Source organism: Oncorhynchus nerka, linkage group LG26 (genome assembly GCF_034236695.1).
Source record: "Oncorhynchus nerka isolate Pitt River linkage group LG26, Oner_Uvic_2.0, whole genome shotgun sequence".
Taxonomy (NCBI): domain Eukaryota; kingdom Metazoa; phylum Chordata; class Actinopteri; order Salmoniformes; family Salmonidae; genus Oncorhynchus; species Oncorhynchus nerka.
In genome coordinates this window covers 45,965,328-45,987,578 of record NC_088421.1, presented here as the reverse complement: position 1 = coordinate 45,987,578, position 22,251 = coordinate 45,965,328, and the positions used below count along the sequence as shown (strand labels likewise).

At 47.1% G+C, this 22,251-nt stretch overlaps 1 protein-coding gene across 1 annotated transcript in view; it reads right to left on the bottom strand.

The window, feature by feature from the left end:
* Positions 1 to 22,251, bottom strand: part of LOC115121519 (protein sidekick-2-like) — a 78,538-nt gene that overhangs the window by 40,481 nt on the left and 15,806 nt on the right. Inside the window, exons 10-25 of the mRNA XM_065010987.1 lie at positions 17,337 to 17,477; positions 16,958 to 17,139; positions 16,530 to 16,645; positions 16,091 to 16,286; positions 14,697 to 14,795; positions 14,201 to 14,392; positions 12,240 to 12,361; positions 11,746 to 11,855; positions 9,195 to 9,345; positions 6,843 to 7,080; positions 6,628 to 6,743; positions 6,166 to 6,355; positions 5,795 to 5,893; positions 2,400 to 2,594; positions 1,663 to 1,864; positions 532 to 635 (exon numbers count right to left, since the gene is read on the bottom strand). Of these exons, the coding sequence (XP_064867059.1) occupies positions 532 to 635; positions 1,663 to 1,864; positions 2,400 to 2,594; positions 5,795 to 5,893; positions 6,166 to 6,355; positions 6,628 to 6,743; positions 6,843 to 7,080; positions 9,195 to 9,345; positions 11,746 to 11,855; positions 12,240 to 12,361; positions 14,201 to 14,392; positions 14,697 to 14,795; positions 16,091 to 16,286; positions 16,530 to 16,645; positions 16,958 to 17,139; positions 17,337 to 17,477 (2,453 nt within the window). The remainder of the gene's footprint in view (positions 1 to 531; positions 636 to 1,662; positions 1,865 to 2,399; positions 2,595 to 5,794; positions 5,894 to 6,165; positions 6,356 to 6,627; positions 6,744 to 6,842; positions 7,081 to 9,194; positions 9,346 to 11,745; positions 11,856 to 12,239; positions 12,362 to 14,200; positions 14,393 to 14,696; positions 14,796 to 16,090; positions 16,287 to 16,529; positions 16,646 to 16,957; positions 17,140 to 17,336; positions 17,478 to 22,251) is intronic.

The window sequence follows — 22,251 nt, the reverse complement described above, 5'->3', positions numbered from 1 at the left end:
TCTGGCACTACAGGCAGACTTAAACAAACTATCTAAACCCTGTCCATCTGGCACTACAGGCAGACTAAAGTAAACTCTAAAAACCCTGTCCATCTGGCACTACAGGCAGACTTAAACAAACTCTAAAAACCCTGTCCATCTGGCACTACAGGCAGACTTAACAAACTCTCAAAACCCTGTCCATCTGGCACTACAGGCAGACTTAACAAACTCTCAAAACCCTGTCCATCTGGCACTACAGGCAGACTTAACAAACTCTCAAAACCCTGTCCATCTGGCACTACAGGCAGACTTAAACAAACTCTCAAAACCCTGTCCATCTGGCACCACAGGCAGACTTAACAAACTCTCAAAACCCTGTCCATCTGGCACTACAGGCAGACTAAAGAAAACTCTCAAAACCCTGTCCACCTGGCACTACAGGCAGACTTTAAAAAACTCTAGAAATATTTACAAGATTTGAAAAAGGTTTGGGAAAGCGAGTTTGCAGGGCTACGGAGTCAGTCAGTCTCATTTCCATGATGTCCTTACCGTCCTGCAGTGTGGTGACAGCCTCACTCTCCTGGCTGTACTCACTGTCCCCGATGTCGTTGGTGGCTTTCACTCTGAACTGGTAGGAGGTGAACGGCTTGAGGCTGGCAGGAGAGAATGTCCCCTGTCAGTTCACTTGTCTTCAACCTAGAGTTATCCTAGACATACTAGATAGTGTGGTAACACTGTGTTTAAAGGCTGCCTACATAAACACATTCATAACCCTACATAACACATTCGTAACCCCACAGAACACATTCATAACCCTACATAACACATTCATAACCCACATAAACACTTTCATAACCCCACATACCACATTCATAACCCTACATAACACATTCATAACCCTACATAACACATTCGTAACCCTACATAACACATTCGTAACCCTACATAACACATTCATAACCCTACAGAACACATTCATAACCCCACAGAACACATTCATAACCCCACAGAACACATTCATAACCCTACAGAACACATTCATAACCCTACAGAACACATTCATAACCCTACAGAACACATTCATAACCCTACAGAACACATTCATAACCCTACATAACACATTCATAACACATTCTAACATAACACATTCATAACCCTACAGAACACATTCATAACCCTACATAACACATTCATAACTCTACATAACACATTCATAACCCTACATAACACATTCATAACCCTACAGAACACATTCATAACCCTACATAACACATTCATAACCCTACATAACACATTCATAACCCACATAAACACTTTCATAACCCCACATACCACATTCATAACCCTACAGAACACATTCATAACCCTACAGAACACATTCATAACCCTACAGAACACATTCATAACCCTACAGAACACATTCATAACCCCACATAACACATTCATAACCCTACAGAACACATTCATAACCCTACAGAACACATTCATAACCCTACAGAACACATTCATAACCCTACATAACACATTCATAACCCTACAGAACACATTCATAACCCTACATAATACAGTCCTTTAAATGTGAATAAGGTCTCTCTGCCCTCTGACCTGCACTAGATAGGGTACTATGTATTGTGCTAGGTAGTGCATAGGGTAGGGTACTAGGTAGGGTGTGTACTGTACCTGTCCACTATGTAGGAGCTGGCCTCGTGGTTGACCGATGCAGAGTGGACAGTCCAGTTACTGTCTGGTAGCTCTCTGTACTGCACCGTGTAGTATCGGACAGGTGACAGGCCGTCGCTACCTGGTTCCCATGACAACATCACGCTGCGCGCCTGCACGTCCTCCTGGGGCACTGTGGGACGGCTGGCTGGCTGGGGCCGCGCTGAGGGGGCGGGGCAAACACAAACCGTCAATCACCGTTCCCATACATAACCTCAATGACGGTAATAAATCAGTAAATCAATGAATGAATAAATTAATAAATATATGCAAAAATACAAATATAAATAAATAAATACATGAATTAAATAAACACATGAAAACACAAATAATATGTCAAATAATAAATAAAAGGAGTAAATAATTGAAAGCTACATTATGTTTGCACTATTTCCTCCCCAGTCGGGTCAGTACCTACCTCTCTTCTCTGTCGTGACCTTCAGGGCCTCTACAGCCTCCCCCCCAGCACTATTTCCTCCCCCCCAGCACTGACCTTTCCTCCCCAGCACTATTTCCTCCCCTGGGTCAGTACCTACCTCTCTTCTCTGTCGTGACCACCAGGGCCTCTACAGCCTCCCCCCCAGCACTATTTCCTCCCCAGTTGGGTCAGTACCTACCTCTCTTCTCTGTCGTGACCACCAGGGCCTCTACAGCCTCCCCCCCAGCCCTATTTCCTCCCCAGTTGGGTCAGTACCTACCTCTCTTCTCTGTCGTGACCACCAGGGCCTCTGCAGCTTCTCCCCAGCCCTTGCGCGTCTGAGCGGTGAGGCGGAACACATAGACGGACTCTGGTTTCAGTCCAGATGCTGTATACTGTCGGGCACTGGGGCTCAGCACGTCCACAGTGGCAGCGTTGCTATTGGAGGTGTTCCGTCTGTGTGTGATCTGATAGGCTAGAGAGAGGAACAGCACGATTCAGTATGGGAAACCATCTGTTGAAATGTTGTCAATAAAGAACATGGACATAGATCTCATAGTGTCTTAGAGGAACCAGGGACAACGTAATAAACAGAATGTGGATAGTGTCTTGTCTTAGAGGAACCAGAGACAATGTAATAAACAGAATGTGGATAGTGTCTTAGAGGAACCAGAGACAATATAATAAACAGAATGTGGATAGTATCTTAGAGGAACCAGAGACAATGTAATAAACAGATTGTGGATAGTATCTTAGAGGAACCAGAGACAATGTAATAAACAGAATGTGGATAGTGTCTTAGAGGAACCAGGGACAATGTAATAAACAGAATGTGGATAGTATCTTAGAGGAACCAGAGACAATGTAATAAACAGAATGTGGATAGTGTCTTAGAGGAACCAGAGACAATGTAATAAACAGAATGTGGATAGTGTCTTAGAGGAACCAGAGACAATGTAATAAACAGAATGTGGATAGTATCTTAGAGGAACCAGAGACAATGTAATAAACAGAATGTGGATAGTATCTTAGAGGAACCAGGGACAATGTAATAAACAGAATGTGGATAGTGTCTTAGAGGAACCAGAGACAATGTAATAAACAGAATGTGGATAGTGTCTTAGAGGAACCAGGGACAATGTAATAAACAGAATGTGGATAGTGTCTTGTCTTAGAGGAACCAGGGACAATGTAATAAACAGAATGTGGATAGTGTCTTAGAGGAACCAGAGACAATGTAATAAACAGAATGTGGATAGTGTCTTAGAGGAACCAGGGACAATGTAATAAACAGAATGTGGATAGTGTCTTAGAGGAACCAGAGACAATGTAATAAACAGAATGTGGATAGTGTCTTATAGGAACCAGGGACAATGTAATAAACAGAATGTGGATAGTGTCTTAGAGGAACCAGAGACAATGTAATAAACAGAATGTGGATAGTGTCTTGTCTTAGAGGAACCAGGGACAATGTAATAAACAGAATGTGGATAGTGTCTTAGAGGAACCAGAGACAATGTAATAAACAGAATGTGGATAGTGTCTTAGAGGAACCAGAGACAATGTAATAAACAGAATGTGGATAGTGTCTTAGAGGAACCAGGGACAATGTAATAAACAGAATGTGGATAGTGTCTTAGAGGAACCAGAGACAATGTAATAAACAGAATGTGGATAGTGTCTTAGAGGAACCAGAGACAATGTAATAAACAGAATGTGGATAGTGTCTTAGAGGAACCAGAGACAATGTAATAAACAGAATGTGGATAGTGTCTTAGAGGAACCAGGGACAATGTAATAAACAGAATGTGGATAGTGTCTTAGAGGAACCAGAGACAATGTAATAAACAGAATGTGGATAGTGTCTTAGAGGAACCAGAGACAATGTAATAAACAGAATGTGGATAGTGTCTTAGAGGAACCAGAGACAATGTAATAAACAGAATGTGGATAGTGTCTTGTCTTAGAGGAACCAGAGACAACGTAATAAACAGAATGTGGATAGTGTCTTAGAGGAACCAGGGACAATGTAATAAACAGAATGTGGATAGTGTCTTAGAGGAACCAGAGACAATGTAATAAACAGAATGTGGATAGTGTCTTAGAGGAACCAGAGACAATGTAATAAACAGAATGTGGATAGTGTCTTAGAGGAACCAGAGACAACGTAATAAACAGAATGTGGATAGTGTCTTAGAGGAACCTGAGACAATGTAATAAACAGAATGTGGATAGTGTCTTAGAGGAACCAGAGACAATGTAATAAACAGAATGTGGATAGTGTCTTAGAGGAACCAGGGACAATGTAATAAACAGATTGTGGATAGTATCTTAGAGGAACCAGAGACAATGTAATAAACAGAATGTGGATAGTGTCTTAGAGGAACCAGAGACAACGTAATAAACAGAATGTGGATAGTATCTTAGAGGAACCAGGGACAATGTAATAAACAGATTGTGGATAGTGTCTTAGAGGAACCAGAGACAATGTAATAAACAGAATGTGGATAGTGTCTTGTCTTAGAGGAACCAGAGACAATGTAATAAACAGATTGTGGATAGTGTCTTGTCTTAGAGGAACCAGAGACAATGTAATAAACAGATTGTGGATAGTGTCTTAGAGGAACCAGAGACAATGTAATAAACAGAATGTGGATAGTGTCTTGTCTTAGAGGAACCAGAGACAATGTAAAAAACAGAATGTGGATAGTGTCTTAGAGGAACCAGGGACAATGTAATAAACAGATTGTGGATAGTGTCTTAGAGGAACCAGAGACAACGTAATAAACAGAATGTGGATAGTATCTTAGAGGAACCAGAGACAATGTAATAAACAGAATGTGGATAGTGTCTTAGAGGAACCAGAGACAATGTAATAAACAGAATGTGGATAGTGTCTTAGAGGATCCAGAGACAACGTAATAAACAGAATGTGGATAGTATATGGAGCCCCTGTGATATAGATACAGCAGTAGGTGCTTAGTGTCTTGGTATGAGACCTTGGACCCTGACATATGGAGCCCCTGTGGTTTAGATAGAGCAGTAGGTGCCTAGTGTCTTGGTATGAGACCTTGGACCCTGACATATGGAGCCCCTGTGGTTTAGATACAGCAGTAGGTGCTTAGTGTCTTGGTATGAGAGCTTGGACCCTGAGATATGGAGCCCCTGTGGTTTAGATACACAAGTAGGTGCTTAGTGTCTTGGTATGAGAGCTTGGACCCTGAGATATGGAGGCCCTGTGGTATAGATACAGCAGTAGGTGTTTAGTGTCTTGGTATGAGAGCTTGGACCCTGAGATATGGAGGCCCTGTGGTTTAGATACAGCAGTAGGTGCTTAGTGTCTTGGTATGAGAGCTTGGACCCTGACATATGGAGCCCCTGTGGTTTAGATACACTAGTAGGTGCTTAGTGTCTTGGTATGAGAGCTTGGACCCTGAGATATGGAGGCCCTGTGGTTTAGATACAGCAGTAGGTGCTTAGTGTCTTGGTATGAGAGCTTGGACCCTGACATATGGAGCCCCTGTGGTTTAGATACAGCAGTAGGTGCTTAGTGTCTTGGTATGAGAGCTTGGACCCTGACATATGGAGCCCCTGTGGTTTAGAAACAGCCGTTAGTTATACTACTCCCTGTTAGGATAATGGATGTATGGAGGGGGTCTGTGGTAGTAGACGTACCCAGGATGATGCCGTTAGGCTGGGCAGGAGGCTGCCAGATGAGCCTGACTGAGCCGGTCCTCACCTCTGGGAACAGGATGCCCACTGGAGGACCTGGGACTGTGGAGACAGAGGGAGGAACATGGGTTATGAGGACAGTACCAACACAACAGCACCGTGTCCACGGTTACCTTTATCAATATAATCCCAGAACAGAGGATAACAGAACCAATGGTTCTAGCAGAGGGTAGAACAGTCTTGACGTGGCCAGTAGCCTCCTTTAGGGGGGGGCCTTCATTGCTGTGTCTATCTCAACAGGCTAACACGGTGTTGTGGCGGGCAGGACACCCGGGTTTTGAACCCAAGGTATTAGGTCAGTGAGTGATGCTCACCATCGTCCAGGGTCCTCTCCAGGATGGATGGCCTGCTGCTCCTGCCGTCTCCTATCCGTGTGAAGGCCAGAACCTGGATCTCATACAGCACGTACTTCCCCAGACCACTCAACTGAACACTGTGGCTGGTGTTCCCCTCCACCTCCCAGTACTGAGGGACAGAGTCTGAACCCCTGTCCTTATACACCACCTGGGAGACCACGGGGACAACGGGTAATAGTGAGTGTGTTTGTTTAGGTTCCTGTGTGTGTGTGTGTGTGTGTGTGTGTGTGTGTGTGTGTGTGTGTGTGTATATTTGTGTGTGTGTGTGTGTATATATTTGTGTGTGTGTGTGTGTGTATATATTTGTGTGTGTGTGTGTGTATATATTTGTGTGTGTGTATATTTTGTGTGTGTGTGTGTGTGTGTGTGTGTGTGTGTGTGTGTGTGTGTGTGTGTATATATATATATCTGGTCTCTGACCTTGTATCCCAGGATGAGTCCGTTGCGGTCAGTCTGAGGGACCTCCCCCCAGCGGACCAGGATGCTGCTGGAAGTCGTGGCGAAGGCTGACACATTGGTGGGACCACAGGACGGCACTACACAGGGGTCAGAGGTTAGAACACAGCCTGTGTGTTCAGTATAAGTGTGTTAATGTGCGTGTAGTATGAGTGTGTTATCTGACTCCCCAGTCTTACCAGACTCCCTGGTTCGGCCCTGGACAGGCTGGCTCCAGGGCCCAGAGCCCAAGCCGTTGATGGCCTGAACCCTGACTTCGTACTCTGTCCACTCCTCCAGGTCCTCTATGGTAAACTCCCTCTCCAGCCGGTCACTGATGACGTGGGACAGGACCCCTTCCTTAGATGTCTCTCTGGAGTACTGAACCCGGTAACCCACCAATTCCTGGTCACCATTGTACTCCCACTCTGGAAGAGGCTGGAGAGAGAGGAGGTGGGGAGGAAGGTGGAGAGGGTATGATACACACTGACTGACAGAGAGACAGAGACTGTCTGAGAGAGAAACAGAGACTGACTGAGAGACAGAGACTTCCTGACAGAGAAACAGAGACTGACTGACAGAGAGACAGAGACTGACTGACAGAGAAACAGAGACTGACTGAGAGACAGAGACTGCCTGACAGAGAAACAGAGACTGACTGACAGAGAGACAGAGACTGCCTGACAGAGAAACAGAGACTGACTGACAGAGAGACAGAGACTGACTGACAGAGATACAGAGACTGACTGACAGAGAGACAGAGACTGCCTGACAGAGATACAGAGACTGACTGAGAGAGAAACAGAGACTGACAGAGAGACAGAGACTGCCTGACAGAGAAACAGAGACTGACTGACAGAGAGACAGAGACTGACTGACAGAGATACAGAGACTGTCTGACAGAGAGACAGAGACTGCCTGACAGAGATACAGAGACTGACTGACAGAGAAACAGAGAGACAGAGACTGACTGACAGAGATACAGAGACTGCCTGACAGAGATACAGAGACTGACTAACAGAGATACAGAGAGACAGAGACACAGACTGACTAACAGAGATACAGAGAGACAGAGACTGCCTGACAGAGAAACAGAGAGACAGAGACTTCCTGACAGAGAAACAGAGACTGCCTGACAGAGATACAGAGACTGCCTGACAGAGAAACAGAGAGACAGAGACTGCCTGACAGATACAGAGACTGCCTGACAGAGAAACAGAGAGACAGAGACTGCCTGACAGAGAGACAGAGACTGCCTGACAGAGATACAGAGACTGACTGACAGAGATACAGAGACTGCCTGACAGAGAAACAGAGATACAGAGACTGCCTGACAGAGAAACAGAGACTGCCTGACAGAGAAACAGAGACTGCCTGACAGAGAAACAGAGACTGACTGACAGAGAAACAGAGACTGACTGACAGAGATACAGAGACTGCCTGACAGAGAAACAGAGAGACAGAGACTGCCTGACAGAGAAACAGAGACTGACTGACAGAGAGACAGAGACTGCCTGACAGAGAAACAGAGACTGCCTGACAGAGATACAGAGACTGCCTGACAGAGATACAGAGACTGCCTGACAGAGAAACAGAGAGACAGAGACTGCCTGACAGAGATACAGAGACTGCATGACAGAGAGACAGAGACTGACTGAGAGAGAAACAGAGACTGACTGACATAGAAACAGAGACTGACTGAGAGAGAGACAGAGACTGACTGACAGAGAGACAGAGTCTGACTGAGAGAGAGACAGAGACTGACTGAGAGAGAAACAGAGACTGACTGACAGAGAGACAGAGACTGACTGACAGAGAACAGAGACTGACTGACAGAGAAACAGAGAGACAGAGACTGACTGACAGAGATGCAGAGACTGCCTGACAGAGAAACAGAGACTGACTGACAGAGAGACAGAGACTGACTGACAGAGATAGAGAGACTGACTGACAGAGAGACAGAGACTGCCTGACAGAGAAACAGAGACTGACTGACAGAGAAACAGAGACTGACTGACAGAGAGACAGAGACTGCCTGACAGAGAAACAGAGACTGACTGACAGAGAAACAGAAAAACAGAGACTGACTAACAGAGAAACAGAGATACAGAGATACAGAGAGACAGAGACACAGACTGACTAACAGAAATACAGAGAAACAGAGACTGCCTGACAGAGAAACAGAGACTGACTGACAGAGATACAGAGAAAAAGAGACTGCCTGACAGAGAGACAGAGACTGACTGACAGAGAAACAGAGACTGACTGACAGAGATACAGAGACTGACTGACAGAGATACAGAGACTGACTGACAGAGAGACAGAGACTGACTGACAGAGAGACAGAGAGACAGAGACACAGACTGACTAACAGAGATACAGAGAGACAGAGACACAGACTGACTAACAGAAATACAGAGAGACAGAGACTGATTGACAGAGATACAGAGATACAGAGACAGACAGAGACTGACAGAGAAACAGATATTGTGTACATGCATGTCTGTGTTCCTTTGTGCCCTTATGAGGAAAACAATCTAGTCAGGACGCACCACCCATCGGAGCCAGAGGCTGGTCTCTGAGGCTGTTCGGAGGGTGACGTTGTAGGGGGAGATATCTGGAGGTGCCTGCAGGGTCTGGATCTTCCTGGAGGGCTGGCTGGGAGGACTGGTCCCCACTATGTTCACCTGGCGCATACGGAACCTACAGGGGAGGACAGACAGGAAGGTGTGGATGTCAACATGGGTTTGACAGGATGTTCTGGTAGGAGCTATGCTTACAACGTGGAGATACAGGAATCAGGGTTGGGGTCTAATCCCATTTCAATTCAGAGGGTATGGACTTTTCTGCTCATGAATTGCATGGGGACACAGGAATCAGGGTTGGGGTCTAATCCCATTTCAATTCAGAGGGTATGGACTTTTCTGCTCATTAATTGCATGGGGACACAGGAATCAGGGTTGGGGTCCAATCCCATTTCAATTCAGAGGGTATGGACTTTTCTGCTCATTAATTGCATGGGGACACAGGAATCAGGGTTGGGGTCCAATCCCATTTCAATTCAGAGGGTATGGACTTTTCTGCTCATTAATTGAATTTGGATCCCTTTGAAGTGGAATAGAGACCAACACTGGTGGGTGTATTGTGTGGTCAGTATGTGACTACCAAAATAACTATGTGATTATGTTTATCAGGTGTAGTGTTACGTATATGTTGTAGCTGTACTAGTGATGTTGTACTGTACCTATAGGAGGTGTAGTGTCAGGTATCTGTTGTAGCTGTACTAGTGATGTTGTACTGTACCTATAGGAGGTGTAGTGTCAGGTATCTGTTGTAGCTGTACTAGTGATGTTGTACTAGTGATGTTGTACTAGTGATGTTGTACTAGTGATGTTGTACTGTACCTATAGGAGGTGTAGTGTTAGGTATCTGTTGTAGCTGTACTAGTGATGTTGTACTGTACCTATAGGAGGTGTAGTGTTAGGTATCTGTTGTAGCTGTACTAGTGATGTTGTACTGTACCTATAGGAGGTGTAGTGTTCAGGTATCTGTTGTAGCTGTACTAGTGATGTTGTACTGTACCTATAGGAGGTGTAGTGTCAGGTATCTGTTGTAGCTGTACTGTACCTATAGGAGGTGTAGTGTTAGGTATCTGTTGTAGCTGTACTAGTGATGTTGTACTGTACCTATAGGAGGTGTAGTGTTAGGTATCTGTTGTAGCTGTACTAGTGATGTTGTACTGTACCTATAGGAGGTGTAGTGTTAGGTATCTGTTGTAGCTGTACTAGTGATGTTGTACTGTACCTATAGGAGGTGTAGTGTTAGGTATCTGTTGTAGCTGTACTAGTGATGTTGTACTGTACCTATAGGAGGTGTAGTGTTAGGTATCTGTTGTAGCTGTACTAGTGATGTTGTACTGTACCTATAGGAGGTGTAGTGTTAGGTATCTGTTGTAGCTGTACTGTACCTATAGGAGGTGTAGTGTTAGGTATCTGTTGTAGCTGTACTGTACCTATAGGAGGTGTAGTGTTAGGTATCTGTTGTAGCTGTACTAGTGATGTTGTACTGTACCTATAGGAGGTGTAGTGTTAGGTATCTGTTGTAGCTGTACTGTACCTATAGGAGGTGTAGTGTTAGGTATCTGTTGTAGCTGTACTGTACCTATAGGAGGTGTAGTGTTAGGTATCTGTTGTATCTGTAGGAGGTGTAGTGTTACTATCTGTGAGCTGTACTGTACCTATAGGAGGTGTAGTGTTAGGTATCTGTTGTAGCTGTACTAGTGATGTTGTACTGTACCTATAGGAGGTGTAGTGTTAGGTATCTGTTGTAGCTGTACTAGTGATGTTGTACTGTACCTATAGGAGGTGTAGTGTTAGGTACCTGTTGTAGCTGTACTAGTGATGTTGTACTGTACCTATAGGAGGTGTAGTGTTAGGTATCTGTTGTAGCTGTACTAGTGATGTTGTACTGTACCTATAGGAGGTGTAGTGTTAGGTATCTGTTGTAGCTGTACTAGTGATGTTGTACTGTACCTATAGGAGGTGTAGTGTCAGGTATCTGTTGTAGCTGTACTAGTGATGTTGTACTAGTGATGTTGTACTAGTGATGTTGTACTAGTGATGTTGTACTAGTGATGTTGTACTGTACCTATAGGAGGTGTAGTGTGTTAGCTGGTGATACCTATAGGAGGTGTTGTAGCTGTTGTACTACTAGTGATGTTGTACTGTACCTATAGGAGGTGTAGTGTTAGGTATCTGTTGTAGCAGTGATGTTGTACTAGTGATGTTGTACTGTACCTATAGGAGGTGTAGTGTTAGGTATCTGTTGTAGCTGTACTAGTGATGTTGTACTGTACCTATAGGAGGTGTAGTGTTAGGTACCTGTTGTAGCTGTACTAGTGATGTTGTACTGTACCTATAGGAGGTGTAGTGTCAGGTATCTGTTGTAGCTGTACCAGTGATGTTGTACTAGTGATGTTGTACTAGTGATGTTGTACTGTACCTATAGGAGGTGTAGGGGTTCAGGTCCAGGACCTCCAGGGAGTGGGCATCAGGCTCGTTGTAGCTGTACTAGTGATGTTGTACTAGTGATGTTGTACTGTACCTATAGGAGGTGTAGGGGTTCAGGTCCAGGACCTCCAGGGAGCGGGCATCAGGCTCGTTGGGCAACTGGTGGACCATCACCCACTCCTCATTCTCCCCGATTATACCAATCTACAGAGGGTATAATGAGGTGGGTATAATGAGGGGGGGGGGGGTTGAGAGTGTAGGAAAAAGAGAGAGGGGGGAGATGGGGATTTGAGGGGGAAGAGGGAGAGAGAAAGAGAGAGAGAGCAAGGGAGAGAGAGAGCAAGAAAGAGAGAGAGAGAAAGAGAGAAAGAGAAAACGGGAGAGAGAGAAAGAGAGAGAGAGAGAGAGAGAGAGAGAGAGAGAGAAAAGAGAGAGAGAAAGAGAGAGAGAGAGAGAGAGAGAGAGAGAGAGAGAGAAAGGGAGAGAGAGAAAGAGGGACTATGATTTTTTAAATTCACTTAAAGTTTGATTGATTGTTGCGTGCTTGCTTGATTCATTGATTTATTGATTGATGGATGTGTCTCTCACCTGTGCCTCAACCTGCCAGCGTGAGATGGACGTCTTGCCGTCATAGCCAGGTTTAAACTGCAGGGCTACAGAGCGGGGGCCGATGTTGGAGATGGCTATGTTGGTTGGTGGGCCCGGCATCTCTGTATAGGGAGGAGGAAAGACACAGTGAGATCAGGGATGGGGATAAAGGAGGAGGGACACAGTGAAAATCAGAGACAGAGATAAAGGAGGAGGGACACAGTGAGATCAGGGATGGAGATAAAGGAGGAGGGACAGTGAGATCAGGGACAGAGATAAAGGAGGAAGGACACAGTGAGATCAGAGACAGATATAAAGGAAGAGGGACACAGTGAGATCAGAGATAAAGGAGGAGGGACACAGTGAGATCAGAGATAAAGGAGGAGGGACACAGTGAGATCAGAGACAGAGATAAAGGAGGAGGGACACAGTGAGATCAGAGACAGAGATAAAGGAGGAGGGACACAATGAGATCAGGGATGCAGATAATGGAGGAGGGACACAGTGAGATCAGAGACAGAGATAAAGGAGGTGGGACACAGTGAGATCAGAGACAGAGATAAAGCAGGACGGACACAATGAGATCAGAGACAGAGATAAAGGAAGAGGGACACAGTGAGATCAGGGACAGAGATAAAGGAGGAGGGACACAGTGAGATCAGGGACGAATATAACGGAGGACGGACAGTGAGATCAGAGACAGAGATAAAGGAGGAGGGACACAGTGAGACCAGGGACAGAGATAAAGGAGGAGGGACACAGTGAGTCACACCAAAAAATCATAAGAGCATTTGTTGGGAAAAGGTGAGACTGTCACTGGCTGGGGATAGGGAATGGTTGGGGTTAGGGAATGGTTGGGGTTAGGTAATGGTTGGGGTTAGGGATTGGCTGGGGTTAGGGAATGGTTGGGGTTAGGGAATGGTTGGGGTTAGGAAATGGCTGGGGTTAGGAAATGGCTGGGGTTAGGAAATGGTTGGGGTTAGGGAATGGTTGGGGTTAGGGAATGGCTGGGGTTAGGGAATGGCTGGGGTTAGGGAATGGTTGGGGTTAGGGAATGGTTGGGGTTAGGGAATGGTTGGGGTTAGGGAATGGTTGGGGTTAGGGAATGGCTGGGGTTAGGGAATGGTTGGGGTAAGGGAATGGTTGGGGTTAGCGAATGGCTGGGGTTAGGGAATGGTTGGGGTTAGGGAATCGTAGGGGTTAGGGAATGGCTGGGGTTAGGGAATGGTTGGGGTTAGGGAATGGCTGGTGTTAGGGAATGGCTGGGGTTAGGGAATGGTTGGGGTTAGGGAATGGTTGGGGTTAGGGAATGGCTGGTGTTAGGGAATGGCTGGTGTTAGGGAATGGCTGGTGTTAGGGAATGGCTGGGGTTAGGGAATCGTTGGGGTTAGGGAATCATTGGGGTTAGGGAATGGCTGGGGTTAGGGAATGGCTGGGGTTAGGGAATGGCTGGTGTTAGGGAATGGCTGGGGTTAGGGAATGGTTGGGGTTAGGGAATCGTTGGGGTTAGGGAATGGCTAACCTGGTGGAGGGTTAGGGGGAGGTACTAACCTGGGGGTAGGGTTAGGGGAGGTACTAACCAGGGCGGGGGGTTAGGGGAGGTACTAACCTGGGGGGGTAGGGTTAGGGGGAGATACTAACCTGGGGGAGGGTTAGGGGAGGTACTAACCTGGGGGTAGAGTTAGGCGGAGGTACTAACCTGGGGGTAGAGTTAGGGGAGGTACTAACCTGGGGGAGGGTTAGGGGAGGTACTAACCTGGGGGTAGAGTTAGGGAGGTACTAACCTGGGGGTAGAGTTAGGGGAGGTACTAACCTGGGGGTAGAGTTAGGGGAGGTACTAACCTGGGGGTAGAGTTAGGGGGAGGTACTAACCTGGGGGTAGAGTTAGGGGGAGGTACTAACCTGGGGGAGGGTTAGGGGGAGGTACTAACCTGGGGGTAGGGTTAGGGGGAGGTACTAACCTGGGGGAACTCCAGATGATATTGTAGAAGAAGAGAGTTGACCCTGTCCCTTGGAGGTCATCCCAGCCACCTGGATGGTGTAGGTGGTGAGGGCGGTCAGCCCTGTGACCCGGTACTCCTGGGTCAGGTTAGGGAGGTAGTGGGTGACCCGGGTGTTGGTCCGGTTAAACTCCTCCCACGAGATACGATAGCCTGTAGGAGAGGGACATCACAGCTGGTTAGACTGATACAGAGGACATAACAAGACTAGAATACAACTGACTAGGTATCCCCCTTTCCCTATAGAATTGAATAGAATAGATCTTTATTGGCCATTTGCACAGAAATAGATTCTTTAGCTACCACAGTACCCTGTTTGGTTGACCCTGTCCAACAAACAGGGTCAACCATAGACCATGACTACAGTAGGCCTAGTCATCTGTGAGGACTGCTCTTCTAGTTGGGGTCTTTCCAGATAGAGTTAGGGTTAGATACTATACTATACTAGGTACAGTACCTGTGAGGACTCCATTCTTCTCGTTGGGATCTTTCCAGCTGACCTTCAGAGATGTGTCCAGGATCTCTGTAAAGCTCAGGTGACCAACGGCACCAGGCTCTGGACACACACACACACACACACACACACACACACACACACACACACACACACACACACACACACACACACACACACACACACACACACACAAACACACACACAAGGCAAGGATTATACAGTGAGTGTCCAATATGTTTAGTGCAAAAGTATAGTATACTTTAGAGTAGTACCATATACTTTACAGTAGTATCATATACTTTACAGTAGTACCATATACTTTAAAGTAGTACCATATACTTTAGAGTAGTACCATATACTTTACAGTAGTACCATATACTTTACAGTAGTACCATATACTTTAAAGTAGTACCATATACTTTGCAGTAGAACCATATACTTTACAGTAGTTTTATATACTTTGCAGTAGTACCATATACTTTATAGTAGTACCATAAATTTTGCAGTAGTATCATATACTTTACAGTAGTATCATATACTTTGCAGTAGTATCATATACTTTACAGTAGTACAATATACTTTGCAGTAATATCATATACTTTGCAGTAGTACCATATACTTTGCAGTAGTACCATATACTTTACAGTAGTACCATATACTTTACAGTAGTACCATATACTTTATAGTAGTACCATATACTTTATAGTAGTACCATATACTTTGCAGTAGTATCATATACTTTACAGTAGTATCATATACTTTACAGTAGTACCATATACTTTACAGTAGTACCATATACATTAGAGTTATACCATATACCATATACTTTACAGTAGTACCATATACTTTGCAGTAGTAACATATACTTTACAGTAGTACCATATACTTTACAGGAGTGTATAGTTTGTAATACCCTTTTTACCTGGGCCAATTTGTGACAGACTGAGCTGTACTGCGCTGGCCCTATCGGGTCGATAGAATCATGTGGAAATATAATTGCTTTTGTCTGTGCTTGTGAGACACTGTCTTCGTGAGTGCCTACAGGTTTGGTATAGTTATGTGACTGTGGTACTCACTGTCTTCGTGAGTGCCTACAGGTTTGGTATAGTTATGTGACTGTGGTACTCACTGTCTTCGTGAGTGCCTACAGGTTTGGTATAGTTATGTGACTGTGGTACTCACTGTCTTCGTGAGTGCCTACAGGTTTGGTATAGTTATGTGACTGTGGTACTCACTGTCTTCGTGAGTGCCTACAGGTTTGGTATAGTTATGTGACTGTGGTACTCACTGTCTTCGTGAGTGCCTACAGGTTTGGTATAGTTATGTGACTGTGGTACTCACTGTCTTCGTGAGAGCCTACAGGTTTGGTATAGTTATGTGAATGTGGTACTCACTGTCTTCGTGAGTGCGTAGTCTGTGAGGTGGGCTGCGAGGGCCGTCTCCAGGTGTAGTGAAACACAGGACAGAGGTGTAGTACTCTGTGAACTTCTTCAGTCCAGTCACGTAGCCCACATGCACGCTGTCCTGGAAATTAGGTCTCACTGTCACCATGGTAACATCCTCCTCTTGACCCGCCTCCCACGCCAACAGCTGGAAACAGACGGAGGGATAGTTTAAAAATGTCATAAGACAAAAGACACAAAACACTGCAGCTGGTTTATAGTGATCTGTTGTGGCACTGGTACATCTAATGCTGGATAATGCAGTTTTTATCCTAACCACTAGAGGGCAGTGTATGCCAGTACATAAATGTATTTACAGAACAGGTCGTTCTACTGCACATCCAAAAGGAATGTTTGTCTCTGGTAAGGGTCTCTGTTCCCTGTTGCCCACCTTGTATCCCTGGTTGATGCCATTGATGAACTGAGGGCTAGGAGCTGACCAGGTCAGCCTGACTGTAGAGGAGTTGAATGGCTCAGCCTGGACATTACCTGGTGGGACAGTGGGGACTGGGAGCGAGATGGAGGGAGATACGAGAGAGAGAGAGATACGAGAGAGAGAGAGAGAGAGGGAGGGAGAGAGACAGAGAGGGAAAGAGACAGAGAGGGCGCTTGAGTCAATGTTTGCTGAAAGGACGTCTGAGCATCTCTACACTGTCACTTCTGTAAACAGAAGCTGCAGAGGAGCTTCTGGCACGGAGTGGTCTTGTTGTGGTTCTATGTTCCACAAAGAGCTAAGAGAAGTACGTCACCTCTCAACCCTTAAAGCTGGAGAACTGTGTCTAACCATGTGACTGTGACATGGACGTCATACATCCTCACCTCCCTGCAGGGTCCACTCTGTAACCTTGTGGCTGTAGGTACCCCTCCCAGCCCTGTTGTAGGCTGCCACCTCCATCTCATAGTTAGTCCAGATGATGAGGTCCTCCAGGAGTAGGTTATTCTGCTCTGGCCTGGTGATGTTCTTCATCTGACAGTCTACTGGTAGTCCTGACAGACAGTACCTAGGAGGGTGGGAGAGAGAGAGGGATGGTTAGACAGTGCAGAAAGGGGAAAGTGAGGGTGAAAAGAGATGGAAGGGGAGGAGGAAGACAATAGGATTGTGACCATAACTCAAGTGGTGTTATACAGGTTAATAACCAAGATGAATGTCATTGACCCCTTCCATCTTCAACCTGGAACAATCCGCTCTGTGTCTCACCTGATGATGTATCCCTGGAGCGGTCCATTCTGGTGGCTCTCCGGGGGTGGTTGCCACTGGATCATGATGGACTGGTTGGTACGACCACTGGCAATCACCGTCTGAGGAGGGGCACTGGGAGGCTCCTCTGGTAGAGAGAGTCTGAGGAGAGAGAGGGGAGGAGAGAGACATAGGGGAGAGAGAGAGAGAGAGGGAGAGATAGGGGAGAGAGAGAGGGAGAGAGATAGGGGAGAGAGATAGGGGAGAGAGATAGAGAGATAGGGGAGAGAGATAGGGAGAGAGGGAGAGAGATAGGGGAGAGAGATAGGGGAGAGAGAGAGGGAGAGAGATGGAGAGATAGGGGAGAGGGAGAGGGAGAGAGATAGGGGAGAGAGAGGGAGGGAAAGAGAGGGAGAGAGATAGGGGAGAGAGGGAGAGAGAGATAGGGGAGAGAGATAGGAGAGAGAGAGAGGGAGGGAAAGAGAGGGAGAGAGATAGGGGAGAGAGGGAGAGAGAGATAGGGGAGAGAGATAGGAGAGAGAGAGGGAGGGAAAGAGAGGGAGAGAGATAGGGGAGAGAGGGAGAGAGAGATAGGGGAGAGAGATAGGGGAGAGAGATAGGAGAGAGATAGGGGAGAGCGATAGGAGAGACATAGGAGAGATAGGGGAGAGAGATAGGTGAGAGAGATAGGGGAGAGAGAAAATGGCATGAATTAACAAGTGTTTCTGAATATTTCCATGTCTTTTCGTTATGTAACCGTTAAAAGAGAGAGAGAGAAAGAGTGTGTGTGTGTGTGTGTGTGTGTGTGTGTGTGTGTGTGTCTGTAAAGGCAGCACAAAGCAGAGTTGGTCAGACCATTGTCACTGATCTATCCAACTAAGGGCTGTCTGTTTCTATGCCACAGTAAAAGGCTCTGTGATATCTCTCCCTCAGAGAGCTCTCTCTCTTCAGCTCAGCTACCATCAAAGAAGTCATGGTCTGCGTCCCAAATGACTCTGTAGTCCATTTAGAGTGCAGTGGAGCCCTATAGGTCCTGGTCAAATGTAGTACACTGTAAAGGGGAAAGAGGGCCGTTTGGGACGCATCTGCAGTCGAAGCAGGCTAACGCCACTGAAGGATTCCACTGAGACTTCATTTAAGTTGACATCTCAATTTCTCTTCTGTGCATAGAAACAGAGAAGTGCTGTTCGGGAGCAGAGATAGAGGCAGAGAGAGATACTTGTTCATTTAGCCTTTTGAACTTTAACTATTTGCACATTGTTATAACACTGCACATAGTTATACTATGACATTTGCAATGTCTTTATTCTTTGGGAAATGTAAAAATATGTTTCCCTTGCCAATAAAGCCCATTGAATTGAATTGAGAGAGTGAATGAGGGTGAAGGAGAAAGCACAGTGTTTAGGATCAGGAGAGTGTGGGGGGGACAGCACAGTGTTTAGGATCAGGAGAGTGTGGGGGGAGACAGCACAGTGTTTAGGATCAGGAGAGTGTGGGGGGGGGGGACAGCACAGTGTTTAGGATCAGGAGAATGTGGGGGGAGACAGCACAGTGTTTAGGATCAGGAGAATGTGGGGGGGGGGGGAGACAGCACAGTGTTTAGGATCAGGAGAGTGTGGAGGGGAGACAGCACAGTGTTTAGGATCAGGAGAATGTGTGTGGGGGGGTGACAGCACAGTGTTTAGGATCAGGAGAGTGTGGGGGGGGAGACAGCACAGTGTTTAGGATCAGGAGAGTGTGGGGGAGACAGCACAGTGTTTAGGATCAGGAGAGTGTGGGGGGAGACAGCACAGTGTTTAGGATCAGGAGAATGTGGGGGGGAGACAGCACAGTGTTTAGGATCAGGAGAGTGTGGGGGGAGACAGCACAGTGTTTAGGATCAGGAGAATGTGGGGGGGGGTGAGACAGCACAGTGTTTAGGATCAGGAGAATGTGGGGGGGGACAGCACAGTGTTTAGGATCAGGAGAGTGTGGGGGGGACAGCACAGTGTTTAGGATCAGGAGAATGTGGGGGAGACAGCACAGTGTTTAGGATCAGGAGAATGTGGGGGAGACAGCACAGTGTTTAGGATCAGGAGAGTGTGGGGGAGACAGCACAGTGTTTAGGATCAGGACAGTGTGGGGGGAGACAGCACAGTGTTTAGGATCAGGAGAATGTGGGGGGAGACAGCACAGTGTTTAGGATCAGGAGAGTGTGGGGGAGACAGCACAGTGTTTAGGATCAGGAGAATGTGGGGGGGACAGCACAGTGTTTAGGATCAGGAGAGTGTGGGGGGGACAGCACAGTGTTTAGGATCAGGAGAATGTGGGGGGAGACATCACAGTGTTTAGGATCAGGAGAATGTGGGGGGGGGACAGCACAGTGTTTAGGATCAGGAGAATGTGGGGGAGACAGCACAGTGTTTAGGATCAGGAGAGTGTGGGGGGAGACAGCACAGTGTTTAGGATCAGAGAGAGTGGGGGGAGACAGCACAGTGTTTAGGATCAGGAGAATGTGGGGGGGGGAGACAGCACAGTGTTTAGGATCAGGAGAATGTGGGGGGAGACAGCACAGTGTTTAGGATCAGGAGAGTGTGGGGGGGAGACAGCACAGTGTTTAGGATCAGGAGAGTGGGGGGGAGACAGCACAGTGTTTAGGATCAGGAGAATGTGGGGGAGACAGCACAGTGTTTAGGATCAGGAGAGTGTGGGGGGAGACAGCACAGTGTTTAGGATCAGGAGAGTGTGGGGGGGGGAGACAGCACAGTGTTTAGGATCAGGAGAGAGTGTGGGGGGAGACAGCACAGTGTTTAGGATCAGGAGAGTGTGGGGGGAGGAGACAGCACAGTGTTTAGGATCAGGAGAATGTGGGGGGGAGACAGCACAGTGTTTAGGATCAGGAGAGTGGGGGGAGACAGCACAGTGTTTAGGATCAGGAGAGTGTGGGGGGGAGACAGCACAGTGTTTAGGATCAGGAGAATGTGGGGGGAGACAGCACAGTGTTTAGGATCAGGAGAATGTGGGGGGGGGACAGCACAGTGTTTAGGATCAGGAGAGTGTGGGGGGGACAGCACAGTGTTTAGGATCAGGAGAATGTGGGGGGAGACAGCACAGTGTTTAGGATCAGGAGAATGTGGGGGGGGGACAGCACAGTGTTTAGGATCAGGAGAATGTGGGGGGAGACAGCACAGTGTTTAGGATCAGGAGAGTGTGGGGGGAGACAGCACAGTGTTTAGGATCAGGAGAATGTGGGGGGGGGGGACAGCACAGTGTTTAGGATCAGGAGAGTGTGTGGGGGGAGACAGCACAGTGTTTAGGATCAGGAGAATGTGGGGGGGAGACAGCACAGTGTTTAGGATCAGGAGACTGTGGGGGGGGAGACAGCACAGTGTTTAGGATCAGGAGAGTGTGGGGGGAGACAGCACAGTGTTTAGGATCAGGAGAGTGTGGGGGGGGGACAGCACAGTGTTTAGGATCAGGAGAATGTGGGGGAGACAGCACAGTGTTTAGGATCAGGAGAATGTGGGGGAGACAGCACAGTGTTTAGGATCAGGAGAATGTAGGGGGAGACAGCACAGTGTTTAGGATCAGGAGAATGTGGGGGGGGAGACAGCACAGTGTTTAGGATCAGGAGAATGTGGGGGGAGACAGCACAGTGTTTAGGATCAGGAGAATGTGGGGGAGACAGCACAGTGTTTAGGATCAGGAGAGTGTGGGGGGGAGACAGCACAGTGTTTAGGATCAGGAGAGTGTGGGGGGGGGGAGACAGCACAGTGTTTAGGATCAGGAGTGTGGGGGGGGGAGACAGCACAGTGTTTAGGATCAGGAGAGTGTGGGGGGGGGGGAGACAGCACAGTGTTTAGGATCAGGAGAGTGTGGGGGGGAGACAGCACAGTGTTTAGGATCAGGAGAGTGTGGGGGGGAGACAGCACAGTGTTTAGGATCAGGAGAGTGAGACAGCACAGTGTTTAGGATCAGGGGGGAGAGAGCACAGTGTTTAGGATCAGGAGAATGTGGGGGGAGACAGCACAGTGTTTAGGATCAGGAGAGTGTGGGGGGAGACAGCACAGTGTTTAGGATCAGGAGAGTGTGGGGGGGGAGACAGCACAGTGTGTAGGATCAGGAGAGTGTGGGGGGAGACAGCACAGTGTTTAGGATCAGGAGAGTGTGGGGGGAGACAGCACAGTGTTTAGGATCAGGAGAGTGTGGGGGGAGACAGCACAGTGTGTAGGATCAGGAGAGTGTGGGGGAGACAGCACAGTGTGTAGGATCAGGAGAATGTGGGGGAGACAGCACAGTGTGTAGAATCAGGAGAGTGTGGGGGGGAGACAGCACAGTGTTTAGAATCAGGAGAATGTGGGGGGGGGGGCAGGTAGAAAGGTGTGTGTAGTAGTTAGTGTGTCTCTGAGGGTGTGTAGTAGTTAGTGTGTCTCTGAAGGTGTGTGTAGTAGTTAGTATGTCTCTGAGGGTGTGTAGTAGTTAGTGTGTCTCTGAGGGTGTGTAGTAGTGTGTCTCTGAGGGTGTGTAGTAGTTAGTGTGTCTCTGAGGGTGTGTAGTAGTTAGTGTGTCTCTGAGGGTGTGTAGTAGTTAGTGTGTCTCTGAGGGTGTGTAGTAGTGTGTCTCTGAGGGTGTGTAGTAGTTAGTGTGTCTCTGAGGGTGTGTAGTAGTTAGTGTCTCTCGGAGGGTGTGTAGTAGTTAGTGTGTCTCTAAGGGTGTGTGTAGTAGTTAGTGTGTCTCTGAGGGTGTGTAGTAGTGTGTCTCTGAGGGTGTGTGTAGTAGTTAGTGTGTCTCTGAGGGTGAGTAGTAGTTAGTATGTCTCTAAGGGTGTGTAGTAGTTAGTATGTCTCTGAGGGTGTGTAGTAGTTAGTGTGTCTGAGGGTGTGTAGTAGTTAGTGTGTCTCTGAGGGTGTGTAGTAGTTAGTATGTCTCTGAGGGTGTGTAGTAGTTAGTGTGTCTC